Source organism: Amblyomma mixtum, chromosome 3, assembly GCF_055824585.1.
Source record: "Amblyomma mixtum isolate Tamu chromosome 3, ASM5582458v1, whole genome shotgun sequence".
Classification (NCBI taxonomy): domain Eukaryota; kingdom Metazoa; phylum Arthropoda; class Arachnida; order Ixodida; family Ixodidae; genus Amblyomma; species Amblyomma mixtum.
In genome coordinates this window covers 32758864-32770939 of record NC_143014.1, presented here as the reverse complement: position 1 = coordinate 32770939, position 12076 = coordinate 32758864, and the positions used below count along the sequence as shown (strand labels likewise).

Sequence of the window (12076 nt, the reverse complement as noted above, 5' to 3'; positions counted from 1 at the left end):
TATAGTTTAAAACATCATGTATGACAAAAACCACAATGAAATCAACACTGCTCTTTTTCTTCATTTCAACTACTGAGTATACATTAAATATGAGTGCATGTTTGAAAACTGCACATGGGGCACTGCGTTAGATAGCGTCACAGCGAATTGTTTCTTTAAGAAATCAGTACAACCATCATTACCACAACCAGCATTTTGGTGGTACTTTGATGCTATTCCAGCTTTCACCTATGAAAAGACAGCTTAATAGGGTGGTTATATAAGACAGAAAAATGGCCATGTCAAAACTAGCTAAGAGGCAAAAAGAAAGGGAAAAAAGTGGGGAAGCAAAGAAAGCATGAGCCTTGACATTTTTGTCATACACTGCACTGCAAAGTTTAATCATGCTCACCATCTTACAGGTATGCTTTTCCGACTTCCTCTTAGAACAAGGGGTGCATTTCTAAAACACCTTCAAAATACTTTTTAAAACTTCAACGCCTCTCAAAAGACGTATTTCACGTGCAAATTACATGAATACACCATCACTCAATATTAGATTTTAAGAGCTTCAATATGTGTGCAACCATAATAATCATGTCAATGCATTGCGCAATAAGTACATAATGCAAGACAAATCAGGCTTGCTTACACAATTCCGTCCCCATTTCATCTTTGGCCACTCTGAGCATTCACTTAAATATGACACAGCTGGAAAAACCTTCTCACGTCAGGTGATTTTCAAGCAAGAAACTCACCGTAAATTTTTCTACACAAGAGAAGTCTTCGTCCAAGAATACTTGAACTGCTGAATAGCTTGAGAGCTCCTCGCTGCCCATGAGAGTTCTGCACGTAAGAACATGCACATCTCAGGATGCAAAAAGGGGGCTTAGCAGTACTAAAATTTCCCCACTCATGAAACAGCACAAAGTTTTCAGTCTTTGTACACATGTAATGTGAAATAATAAAAGGAAAAGTTCCTCTGTTGAATGTTTACAACAGAGGAACAAATGAAATATGTGATAGACGTTTCATCAAGATAATTCCTTGGGACCCTTAAGCAATGTTTGTTGGGTCCTTGAAGTTATGTCTTTGTATTCTGTACTCTTATGCTAAATAAACACTTTTAAACTTTCAAAAAAAAAAAAAAAGACTAGCAATGCAAGTGATCAGCACACAGGACAGAGATTAATGGCACAGTGGTTAATGAGTAACTCCTCCCTTATTTCAATATCAACATCATCACATTTCTCTGCTTGATGGTCTTTCCGACCCTTCCCTTTCAAAAGTGCAGGGACATATTTCTATTAAAACATGAAAAATTAAGCATGTGTCTATGCCTCTTACCAGTGCACAGAGGGAAAAAAATGTGAAAAAGAATAAAGAAAGCGTTATGCAGCAAAAAAAGTAATTTTAAGTGCTCACAGACACCCGAGAAACAGAACAATTCTGGCATACCAAGTGTACAAAAAAAAGGGGGCACTGTACAATGTGCAGTGCCATGCTCATACTTGGCGATAAACTGCATAAATGAACATGGTAGCCCTACGGCAGCTTTAACAAACCCAGCAACAGGTGAGATGGTTAGCAGACAGATATTTGCATTGTTGTATAAGACTGAATGAGCTACCCCGTGTGGATTTAGCATGCAAGATGTACAACTTAAGAGTACTAAAATCAAAGGAGAATAGCCCACTGTTCTGCCATGGCTGCAATGCACCTCTGCATGAGTCATGCTTCAAGTTCTGAAAACTAGCCAGCTGCTCCTTGTCCTGTGAACACCTTCACTTTTTCAAGGTTTCCAATGCCAGAAACATGAAACAGTGACACCAAGAGCAAAGTGAGTATCGCACCGTGTTTAGAGGAATCCCCCAACGTGGAGTAAATTTCAATCAAGGTTTCAATCACCCATACGCCTTTGTAGATGTATGGTTACAAAGCCAGTCTGCAAACAGCAATGTCTGCACAGGTTTAGCTTGCAAACAAATACCATGACAGAACATGGCTGCCCAACCCTGACAGCAGACAACTGTCATGTGTTTTGAACTCAGCCCTGCTGCAAATATGTCAAATGAAATGATAGGTGGTTAAGGAAACATTATAATGTGCATAATGTTTTAGCCGTGCTTTCACACCTATACTGTAATATTAATGATGGGAAAGAAGTAATCTTGAGAAATAACTGCATAATAAAGTGCGCCAATCTTTTGAGACAGTTCATACATTGCAATTTTTTCACCTAAATACACAAGTTCAAGTGAATCTGGGACCCACTGTGGTACACCTCTCACCTGATAAAGTCGGCAACGTGGGGCATAGTCCTTTCGTAGTTTTTGCCGCCGACCTCTTGACAATGAAGAGCCAGAAAACTGGGCTGATACTGCTTCACCGTCTGCACATTGTGTAGCAAGAACCAGTGTATGTATTTATAACCCAACATCATTCTACCCCAAAATGGCATGAGCAACCTACCCGAAGGAACTCGCCTATCCATCCTGGCAAAAGTGTTCGAGGCTGCAAATAGATGTGGAGCACAATTAGCGCTTGCGTTTCTAGTACCGGAGCATAAGCATGTGTAGGAAAAGTTCAGGTGCCTAGTGTTAAACTCGATCAAGCTGATGCAGAGTTCGAAGTTCTCTCACAGCAATGTTTCAGATCACTGTCCTTCCCGACAATTAAGCGCTCGTAAGCAGCAACACGCACGTTAAAGCCAAGAATGTGACAGCAATCTCAACGTCGATGGTGCAAGATCAGCCCCAAACATAATGTCACAGGTTACACTTCTCCTATCTGATGATTACAACAGTGCGTGCGACCGTCAACAGTGTATTTTTATCTCGCGATCTGGGGCGGGGTGCTACGCTCTCCGACGATGCAAGCATGACTGAGTCGCATATATTTATTTGTGCTGCTCTACAGGGATCAGACGCCCCACCGACAGCCGACATCGGAGAGCGCAAGGACTGACTTAATTGCCCGCATTTTCGACGAGCATGCACCGCGCGCGTTTGCACGCAGGTGGACACCGTCTCCATGTCCACCGCACAGCGGTAATACGTTTGGCGCAGGGACAGTTGCAGCTGCACTAGCGGCGGTTCGATCGGTTGCGTGGATCCGTGCAACTCGTCCGGGAATACATTACGGCAATGCGACACACGCAATTACGTTACGGAAGGAGCGAGCACACGCTATTTTGCACTTTCGCAACATGAAAAAAATGTGCAGCGTGCAACTTTTTTCCCTCTCCTTGCTGCTCAGTAGCAGAGCGCTAGAAGCTGGGAAAATGCACGCAGGCCTTCCTTACCTCTTCAAAGATGGATCCTACGTTGGCCGTGACTAGAAGCACCGGTATGTTCTCGCCCATTACTGTCCTTGTTCGCCTTTCCTGGTATGGCCGTGTCGACAGAGGAAAACGAGGTGCGCTTACGGGAGGCCCCCAGAAGCTCCCATGTTGAGCCTGCCGATCAGCCCAGAGCGAATTCGTCCATGATCACAGTCGGAGTCCTCTTCCTAGCGGAAGCGCACAATCAAGCCCGCCCACCGCTCCTGACGTCAACGACTGTTTGGGCAACTATGCGCCTGCGTGTGCTTTCGCTACGCTATGGTGGCTTGCGCCGAAATCGCACAGTAAACAGAACGCATTTAAACTACGGTTCTACTATTTTTTTTTCATCAGACAACATCTTAGAACGATGAGGAAACAGAGAAAAAAAAAATACCGGGCTTGAACGCACCGCATTAGCAACTGCAATCAAGCTTAGCCGGAATGATGCGTCGCGGCCTCGGAGCGCTCCAGAGCCGCAGCACATGCGCGTGCACATTCCTCGCCGCTCGCTGACACGGCGCAAAATGCGCTCCGCGAGATGCTCACCTGGGGCGCGCACCACTGGCGTCACTCACCGCTGCCAGTGCGCGATAGAACATTAAGGAGGCAGGACTCGGTGTCGAAACAAACGATTTATTGCGCCGTTCAATCGGAGCACACATATTAATTATGTAAAAAGGATAAAAATGCACTTCCATACAAATTACATCGCTACACATCGCGGCGCGAATGCATGCGCAAAATAAAATTCCTGCCCAAAACACTTTTCGCCAGCACTAGAATTAAAACCACGCACACAATCACAAATCTACACCACATCACAAAATTTCGTTTTGCTTATCTATCCGACCTATTAAAGATTGCTGACGAAATACCAACAATCTCATACACATATTCCAACAAAATGTAAAGGCATATATTGATGTACACAGTAATTGCTTGACAGCAGTTATTTTGGGTAGGTCTGGCAGGGTACTTATAATTGTGGGAAACATTCTTGTGATACCTCACTGCATAAAGGCTACATTTGATCAAGTCACGGCACTCAAAAAGTCATGTGGCAGATGAGTCAGGACATAACTGGTCTTTGAAGAGTCCACTGTGACTAGACCAGGGCGGGGAACAGTGTCTGGGACTTGAACAGTGTGGCCAATGGTCCCCCTCTGTCTCCACTAAGTGGTAGATCTTCATCAAGCAGAGCTTAGCAGCAACCTCCACTTTGAGAAGTTGGTTCTTCAAGCCTAAAATTTGCTCCTGCTGAAAAAAAAAAAAAAAAAAAATGGCACCAAAGGGTTCAGCAAACAACATTTCAAGTTTTTCAAAAACTAGCACAAAATTAGGGCAGAAAAAACACAATCACTAATATTATACAAAGCACCAACAGATAACACTCTTCGTTTCATTTCTTGCACTTGTTTTGCTGATCCCACCCAGGAAAATACACAGAGTATACTTAGCTCTACCCACAGGGCATACATAGACAATGCTGTGACGTGTTGAGCTGCACAGATTAAGATTCACTAGTCTAAGAGCATCATGATAATGGATGCAGAACTAAGCCCCAATTTACACCCGCTCCATGTAAAACAACTGTCACCCAGCTGTTTTACATGGAGCGCACTGCTTTATATAGCATCTTTTATTTTCTTTTGTATGTGCAAATAAATATTCTATTATAGTGCCACTCACATGTTGCACTGTACATGTACAGCAAACAGAATGTCCAACTTCTGCCTTTATGACGTTACAAAAGCATAAAAGCCAAACTGCCAAAAAAATTAGTGACCCACTTTCCATAAGAAGGAATACTTAATAATTATCTCTTTATGACGAGTGAATAATTATCACTCCATAATATGAGTTAAATTGCGTGGCCAGACTGTTTCTTAGCTTGTTTCTTCTGTACTTGACATTATTGCTTGAAGAGCATGTTTGATTAAGGTATGAACCTTGATCAAACATGTTTATGCAAGCATCACTATCGTCACAGTCATTACTGGCCTAATCATGTCCACTGCAGGACAAAGGCCTCTCCCTTTCATCTCCAATCAGCCCTGTCTACTCCCACCTGCGGCCACCCTACCCCCCTAAACTTATCTGCCCACCTGATTCTCTGCCGCCTCCTGATATATTTGCCTCCTCGGGGAATCCACTTCACTACCGAAGAGACCATCGGTACCTGTTATTCACATTACATGCCCTGCTCACGTCCATTTCCTATTCTTAATTTCAGCTAAGATACATTAACTCATGTAATTCGTGTTTGTCATTCAGTAACCTACTGTGCTCTCTTCACGTCTATTAACCTTACCCCTATCATTTTATTTATTTATTTATTTACAGAATACTGCAGGCCCTTCTGGGCCCTAGCAGGAGGGGCAATACAGTGCAAAATGAATATACAAAAATAAAACACTGAAAGAAAATTCGAAACACAAAGCAAATAAGTTAGATGGCGTCAATCTTCTATTTCTTCAATGGAGTCAATGTCACATAGTGCTGTTAAAGGTAAAGCATTCCATTCAGTTACGGTGCGGGGGAAGAAGGAGTATTTAAATAGGTTAGTTCTGGCGGTGAATGGAGTTAGTGAATCAGAGTGGCGATGTCTTGTTGGTCGTGGAGCGGAAAATGGCTTGACGTAGGGATCCGGGCACACTGACAACTTGTTATGTTTGAGAAGGAAAAGAAATTTTAATCTGAGAATTTTACGTCTTACCTGCAATGTTTGAATTCGGTTTGCTCGCATTATGGCAGTAGGTGAGTCGGTTGAACGGTATTTTGAAAAGATGAATCGAATGGCCTTGCGCTGGATCATTTCAAGCGCTTGAATGTTAGTTTTAGTAAATGGGTCCCAGACAATGCAAGCGTATTCTAACTTGGGTCTGATTAATGATGAATAGGCTAAAAATTTCAAGTCCGCAGGAGCATTCTTCAGTTTGTGCTTGAGGACACAAAGTTTACGAAACCCTGATGCACATACGTTACTTATGTGTTTGTTCCAGCTTAGATTATTAGTTATCGTCACGCCAAGATATTTATATTCAGTTTCTCTTTGCAAAGCTCGCTGCAGTGCCCTCGATATTATTTAAGCCTTTTCATTAGCCTCCATGTTTCTGCATAATAGGCGAGTACTGGCAAGATACAGCTATTATGTGTAGTCCTCTTGAAGTATACAGGTAAACTGCTATTAATGACCTGACAGTACTTGCCAAATGCACTCCATCCCATTCTTATTCTCCAGCCATTGAAAAAATTTTTTTGTGCAAAGCCAATGGGATGAAGGAAAAAACGCATTTTGCATAAAAATTATTCATGAATGATAGCTGACCAACTGGCTCAATGGTCCCTACTACTGAACTTATTCTCTTAGTTATTAGACTCATTGTCCAGTTTGGTGGTCACTACTTGCCTCAGATTATATGTATCCCTTAACATTTTCATTACCTCACTACCTAACGCAAACTGTTGTTCCTTTCTTAGGGTATTGAACAGTACTTTAGATCTCTTCAAATTTATTTTTAGTTCCACTGCTCTGCCTTTGAGTGCAAGTCCTCAATTATCAGTAATGTGCAAATACTGGGTTTTTAGTAGACGTGTGCACACACAGAAACACACACACAGTCGATGTACCCTGAAATAGTTGCAAGGTCTCCCTGTCCTGTGCTCAATCGATCGTCCTTTAAGTCTTGTATATACATCCTGGTTTTCAGCGACCAATGCTACTAACCTACTGAAATGTGTATTCTGCTAAAGCCAGAATACCAGCAGCACGTGTATACAGACAGACCTTTTAAAGGAAGTGCGCCAAGATGTCAGAAACTATTGGTAGCGAGCTCCAGTGAATTTTACTGGACAGTTACAAGAAAGCTAACCTGTTTCTGAAGGTGGCTTAGAAGCCTTCAAGTCACTGGTGCACTATAGTAGGATACAACTTAAAAAAACAGCAATTGCTAACACTGGGCCGCGCTCCGCAGCGTCTTTTATTACTCCGCTGGCCAATCACAACAGTAAAAAAAATCAGCTTTTTAATGTATGACTATATCAAACATTCCATGTATCAAAATTCTAGCGCTCAGAATTTTTTTCTTGTGATAAGCTTCTTCTTTAGGTAACAAGAAACGTTTAAGCAGCGTACTACTTTTTCGTTGTGGAGGAATTCGGTGAGTGGAGGCTGAATGTGGGCAGAGCTTCACTGCAGACTTAAGTTGTATTCGACTATACACAAGCTTAACAGACCGCACAACTCATAACCTAAAGGCACTAACATGTTCCTATATAGCTTGAAAGGGTGAGAAAAAAAATATGTGCAACTAATTATTCAAAGAAGGTTTTCATGTAATCAATCAACAAAAGCTCATTCTGAAACTACTTGAGCAGCTTATGTGACACCTCAGAACATTAGCCAATGAGCATCTACTATAAGCGATCATCAATAAGTGAAACCCTCATGCCTAACATAGACTAAGCACCGCAGTACTTTTTAACCAACAGTCGTACAGCCAAGCATGTGATCAGCATAGCATTGCTGTGCTTCAGGTCATGATGCAAAAATATCTTACGTTTGCTTCGTGGTGTTGCCATAGATTCTATGTAGTCTTTTGCAATCTGGCAAAAGAGTTCGGCTGCAAAAGAAAAGCGTGGTACTGTTATGCGAAACAGAAGAAGCAAGCAAGCTTAAACATAGTTTAAAAAGCAGACATCAACATCTTGGAAAACATTTTTTTTACATGCACACATTTTTTAGTCAGCAAATAACTGCTTGGATCATATGTAAGCGTAGGTGACTTCTGTGCTATGGTTTGGTTTTATGGTTTTATGGGGTTTAACGTCCCAAAGCAACTCAGAATATGACTATGAGGGATGCTGCAGTGGAGGGCTCCAGATAATTTCGACCACCAAGGGTAATTTAACATGCACTAAAATGTCATTACATAGGACACTATTCATGCCTTCATGTGAGAATAGTCACATGTCCTGCAGCCACAGCTATGAGTAGAACCAAATCCATTCGGAAATAATGTACTGAAGCTATCCAAAAGAATCAGCACCACGAAGTGCAGACTAACCTGCAGTCCATTATTCCTAGGAAAGGCCAGCATTTATAGAAGAAAAACAACAATGTATAACACATTTTAACATGTAAGGACTTTTCCAGAAATGCCAAGGAATGACTGCACCATGGCTACACTCAACTACGGGAGAGACTCCAGGGTGTGACAAGGTATTCACTGGCTTTGGCAATCTCCTAAATAGAACAGTATGGTGAGGTTTACATACCTACCTGAACTTAACACTGAAATTGTAAAGCAAGTAATTTTGGCAGACATGGGAAAAGTAAGATGAAAAAGGAGCATGTTAAACTGGTACAGCACCTGTCCTAGACTCAAGCTGTGCTCCTTGAAGGTGGCCTAGTGGTTCTGACACTTGCATCTGTTGTTCTTGCCACAAATCTAGCAGTGCATGCAGTTGGCCAGTTTATCTGTGTCATAGCTGGTACAGCAGTTATACGTTCAAGCTTAGGCTTTAAATATCGTCTGAAGACAAATTAGTAAACTATCAGTTCAAATCAGCAAACTAATATATGACAGTAAAACAGCAGAATAGTAGTTTCCCACCATTCCACCATTCCCAGCTTTCTCTACATTAAAATCAAGCCTGCTTTCTGCATGCTGGACATGCCTGTGATTGGGACTTCTGCACAGTATTGCTAATGCACTGTGCCTTTGTCTTAATAGCATTATGCAACAAATAAGCACGTGCCTTGTTATACAAATCACACACTTTCTGGAAAATGAAACAGTACACTTGCGGTCAAGCTAACCTAAAATGACGGAGTGACGATCAAAATTTGTTGGTGGCACCGTGGAGCTACAAGAACACAAGATGACAAGATAAATATTGGCACGAGAGTGCACCCGTGTCAGCACAACCAGTGTTACACAAGCCGAGAGGCAAGGCTTTGTTGCACCTTGTATCATTCTAAAATTTGTTCACGAGCACTTTCGACTATTGCAAAAAATATTTAACATGTTTAGCTTCTATCGTCACGGGTTGTTGAGGCAATCCGAGAAGGCAACCAGAGATGGGCCAGGGCATCCTTAACCAGAGGCTTAGCGAGAGCAGGAGCAGGGCGGAAAACAGTTGGGACTCAGTTCACACGCACTCCACACGATCCTCTACTTCTTCGTTGCCGATCTGCCCCGAACAGTCAGCAGCAAGGATAAGTGGTATGCATGACACTATCGCCTAGATTTGCAAATGTGCCTTCACTAGCATTATCACAGCAGGATCACCACACTCAAAAGGAGACGTGGGCAGCACTCTCACACTGGTATTTACCTCATTATTGGTTCACATTCTCACAGCTGCATGACACCAATGGTAGTTTTTGGTTCTCGCTCCGCCATTTAAGGTTAACTTGTCCATGACTGTACATACAGCTTGATGAAAGCACACAAAGCTATGCAGAAGTGAGCTCGCTCTGTATATATAAGGAGCAATTCCAATTCTCTAGAGCCAAGCACCAATGATAACTACAAGTTGTTTCTACGTAGGTGCTACTCCGCAAGTAGCACCACATGTACAAAGACACTACATTCAACTCGATAATTCGAACCTGATGAGGCCCGAAAATCTGTCCAGATAATTTGGAGTTCAAATTAAGGAGAACACCTTTAATACACTTGATGTTGCTAGGATCAAAGCACTATTTCGAATAATGAGAAGTTTGAATTAATGAACGCACACTGTATTTTACTAGCCCTTGACCTGAAGAATACGTGAGAGCTATGCTGTTAACATTGCAATAAGAACTCAGATATAAAAGAGGGCACATGGAAACAGCACTTTGCCACATATTCAGATAGCCTTCGAATCTGTGTGTGTTTTACACTGGGATCTGATGATGCATTAAGTCTAGAGGAAGTGTACAAAACTGTAAATAATGATGACAAGTGTGTAATGCCACAAAAAATCAGGGGGCACTTTGTTGACCTAAAGTGCGGTGAGGCGAAAGCCTTAAGCGTGGTGTTGCTGCTTGTGTCACTGATGTGTGGTTAAGGTGTTAAGCTTCGCCTCTAAGAGCGGAACGCGACAGCGTCTTGCAATGCTGCCAGTCCATTGAACGCCATCGTCCGTTCGGCTCTATGCCTTGCTCGTCGGTAAATTGGTTTTTGAGGAAAGGAAATGTATCTGTCTCTCATATCTCGGTGGACACCTAAACGTCGTCGTAACGGGAAAGGAGGAAGATGGGAATGAACGAAAACACCGTATTCACATGACGCGCCTTTGTTCATTCCAAACCATTGAGCTGGCATGGCGGAGTGGTAGCGTGCTTATCTGGCACTCCGGAGACCGGGGTTCGATTCCCGAGCTCGGCCAATTTCCTACTCGGTTTTATTTATTTATCTGGTCTGACTAGAAAGGTTAATTAGGCTAATTGGTTAAGTAAGCAATCAACTAAACTCAGTCCCACTTACTTGGAGCATCACTATACGATCCCTTTAATTGGTTGCATGGTTACTAGCCAAAGTACAATTGGCCACGTTTGAAATTCGCGCACTGTGGCATCACGACCGTTTCGACCAATTGAAAAGCGTGACATTTCTGTCGACAACTCCTGCTTACAACGATGAGCCATTAAAGGCTTCCGCCTTAAAAGCCTTGTTTGATAGAGAGATTAAGTTTTTTGACAATAGCTGAGTGCAATGCAGTAAATTTTTTCTTCCCATGTATGTTTTGGCGATATTCCTTTTCTGTGTTTTGAGTGAGCTTTGTTCTTTTTTAGCTTTATTATGTACGACTAGCTATGAATAAAAGTTTCAGTTGAGGGTCAGCGCTCGATCAGTCTATTATGTCCAGCTGTCATTTTTTGCACTGTTTTTCCAGTATGAACGATTATCAACTCACCCAGCTTTCAATACTTCTTAAGTAATTTTGCTGCATAAAGTTTCAAGCATCACCTGTGCAAATGCAATATGCTTGCATTACATCAGAAAGGATTGTGCTGTGCTGTAATTAAATCGTGCGCGTGCCTGCATTTGTGTGCACGCATATGTACATGCATGTGTGAACGTAAATAACTGACTACCTTTTGCATCCAACTCGTTACGAGTACCTTAATTACAGAATCAGCCTAACTAAACACACCAATAACCAAAAACATTGGTTTTGGCTTCTCAAGGCAAAGGCTCTGCTTGGAAAGCTAATCTGACCAATGATAATGACTACTTATTTTCAACGGCAATAAGCAGTAAGCTGTAATTCACTATCTGCAAGTTTATTCTAAAAAGACAGGTGTAATGAAATGCTCAGTTTAAAATTAAAGCAATTTTCAGTGCCCTGAATTCACTGGCACAGTCATGAAGATAAGAGCAAACCACTAACGTCTATTTTTTGCATTGCTATAAAACTTCGTAAAACTCAAACAGAATATAAAACTGGGTTCAATACTGATCGCCTGCCTGCGGGTAATGATGAGCAATACTTACCAATACCCTCTCCTGTCTTGCTGGAGGTCTCAAACATTTTTGCTCCAATTTCGTCAGCATACTCAAGCACATCATGATAATTGATAGCTCGATACCTGCCTTCCTCCTTGATTAAATCATTTTTCGTGCCACAAAGGAAAATTTGACACTTCTAAAAGAACAAAAGGAAAAAAGAAAGTGAGTGAATCATTTCAAGACATGAAAGTGAGAAAGAAACTTGCAGAAAAATGTTTATGCAGTAATTACAACTCAAATAATGGATGCAAACAGGTCTCAGCTTAAA

General features: G+C 41.9%; 2 protein-coding genes across 7 annotated transcripts in view; both read right to left on the bottom strand.

The window, feature by feature from the left end:
- Window positions 1-3804, bottom strand: part of 5PtaseI (inositol polyphosphate-5-phosphatase A) — a 28817-nt gene extending 25013 nt beyond the window's left edge. For 2 of the 4 annotated variants that reach the window (XR_016290131.1, XR_016290130.1), the window contains exons 1-4: window positions 3284-3803; window positions 2452-2493; window positions 2271-2371; window positions 738-825 (exon numbers count right to left, since the gene is read on the bottom strand). Coding sequence is in view for 2 of the 4 variants with exons in the window: in XM_089578620.1 (XP_089434746.1) it covers window positions 738-825; window positions 2271-2371; window positions 2452-2493; window positions 3284-3343 (291 nt within the window). In the remaining 2 variants the exon portion in view is untranslated. Of the gene's footprint in view, window positions 1-737; window positions 826-2270; window positions 2372-2451; window positions 2494-3283 lie in introns of all 4 variants that reach the window. The other 2 variants (XM_089578620.1, XM_089578619.1) reach the window with 1 other exon arrangement.
- Window positions 3805-3923: 119 nt separating this feature from the next.
- Window positions 3924-12076, bottom strand: part of LOC149349598 (ras-related protein Rab-24-like) — a 24672-nt gene continuing 16519 nt past the window's right edge. Inside the window, exons 5-7 of one of the 3 annotated variants that reach the window (XM_089578624.1) lie at window positions 11794-11944; window positions 7864-7926; window positions 3924-4558 (exon numbers count right to left, since the gene is read on the bottom strand). In XM_089578624.1, coding sequence (XP_089434750.1) covers window positions 4506-4558; window positions 7864-7926; window positions 11794-11944 — 267 coding nt within the window. In that variant the 3' untranslated portion in view covers window positions 3924-4505. The other 2 variants (XM_089578623.1, XM_089578625.1) reach the window with 2 other exon arrangements.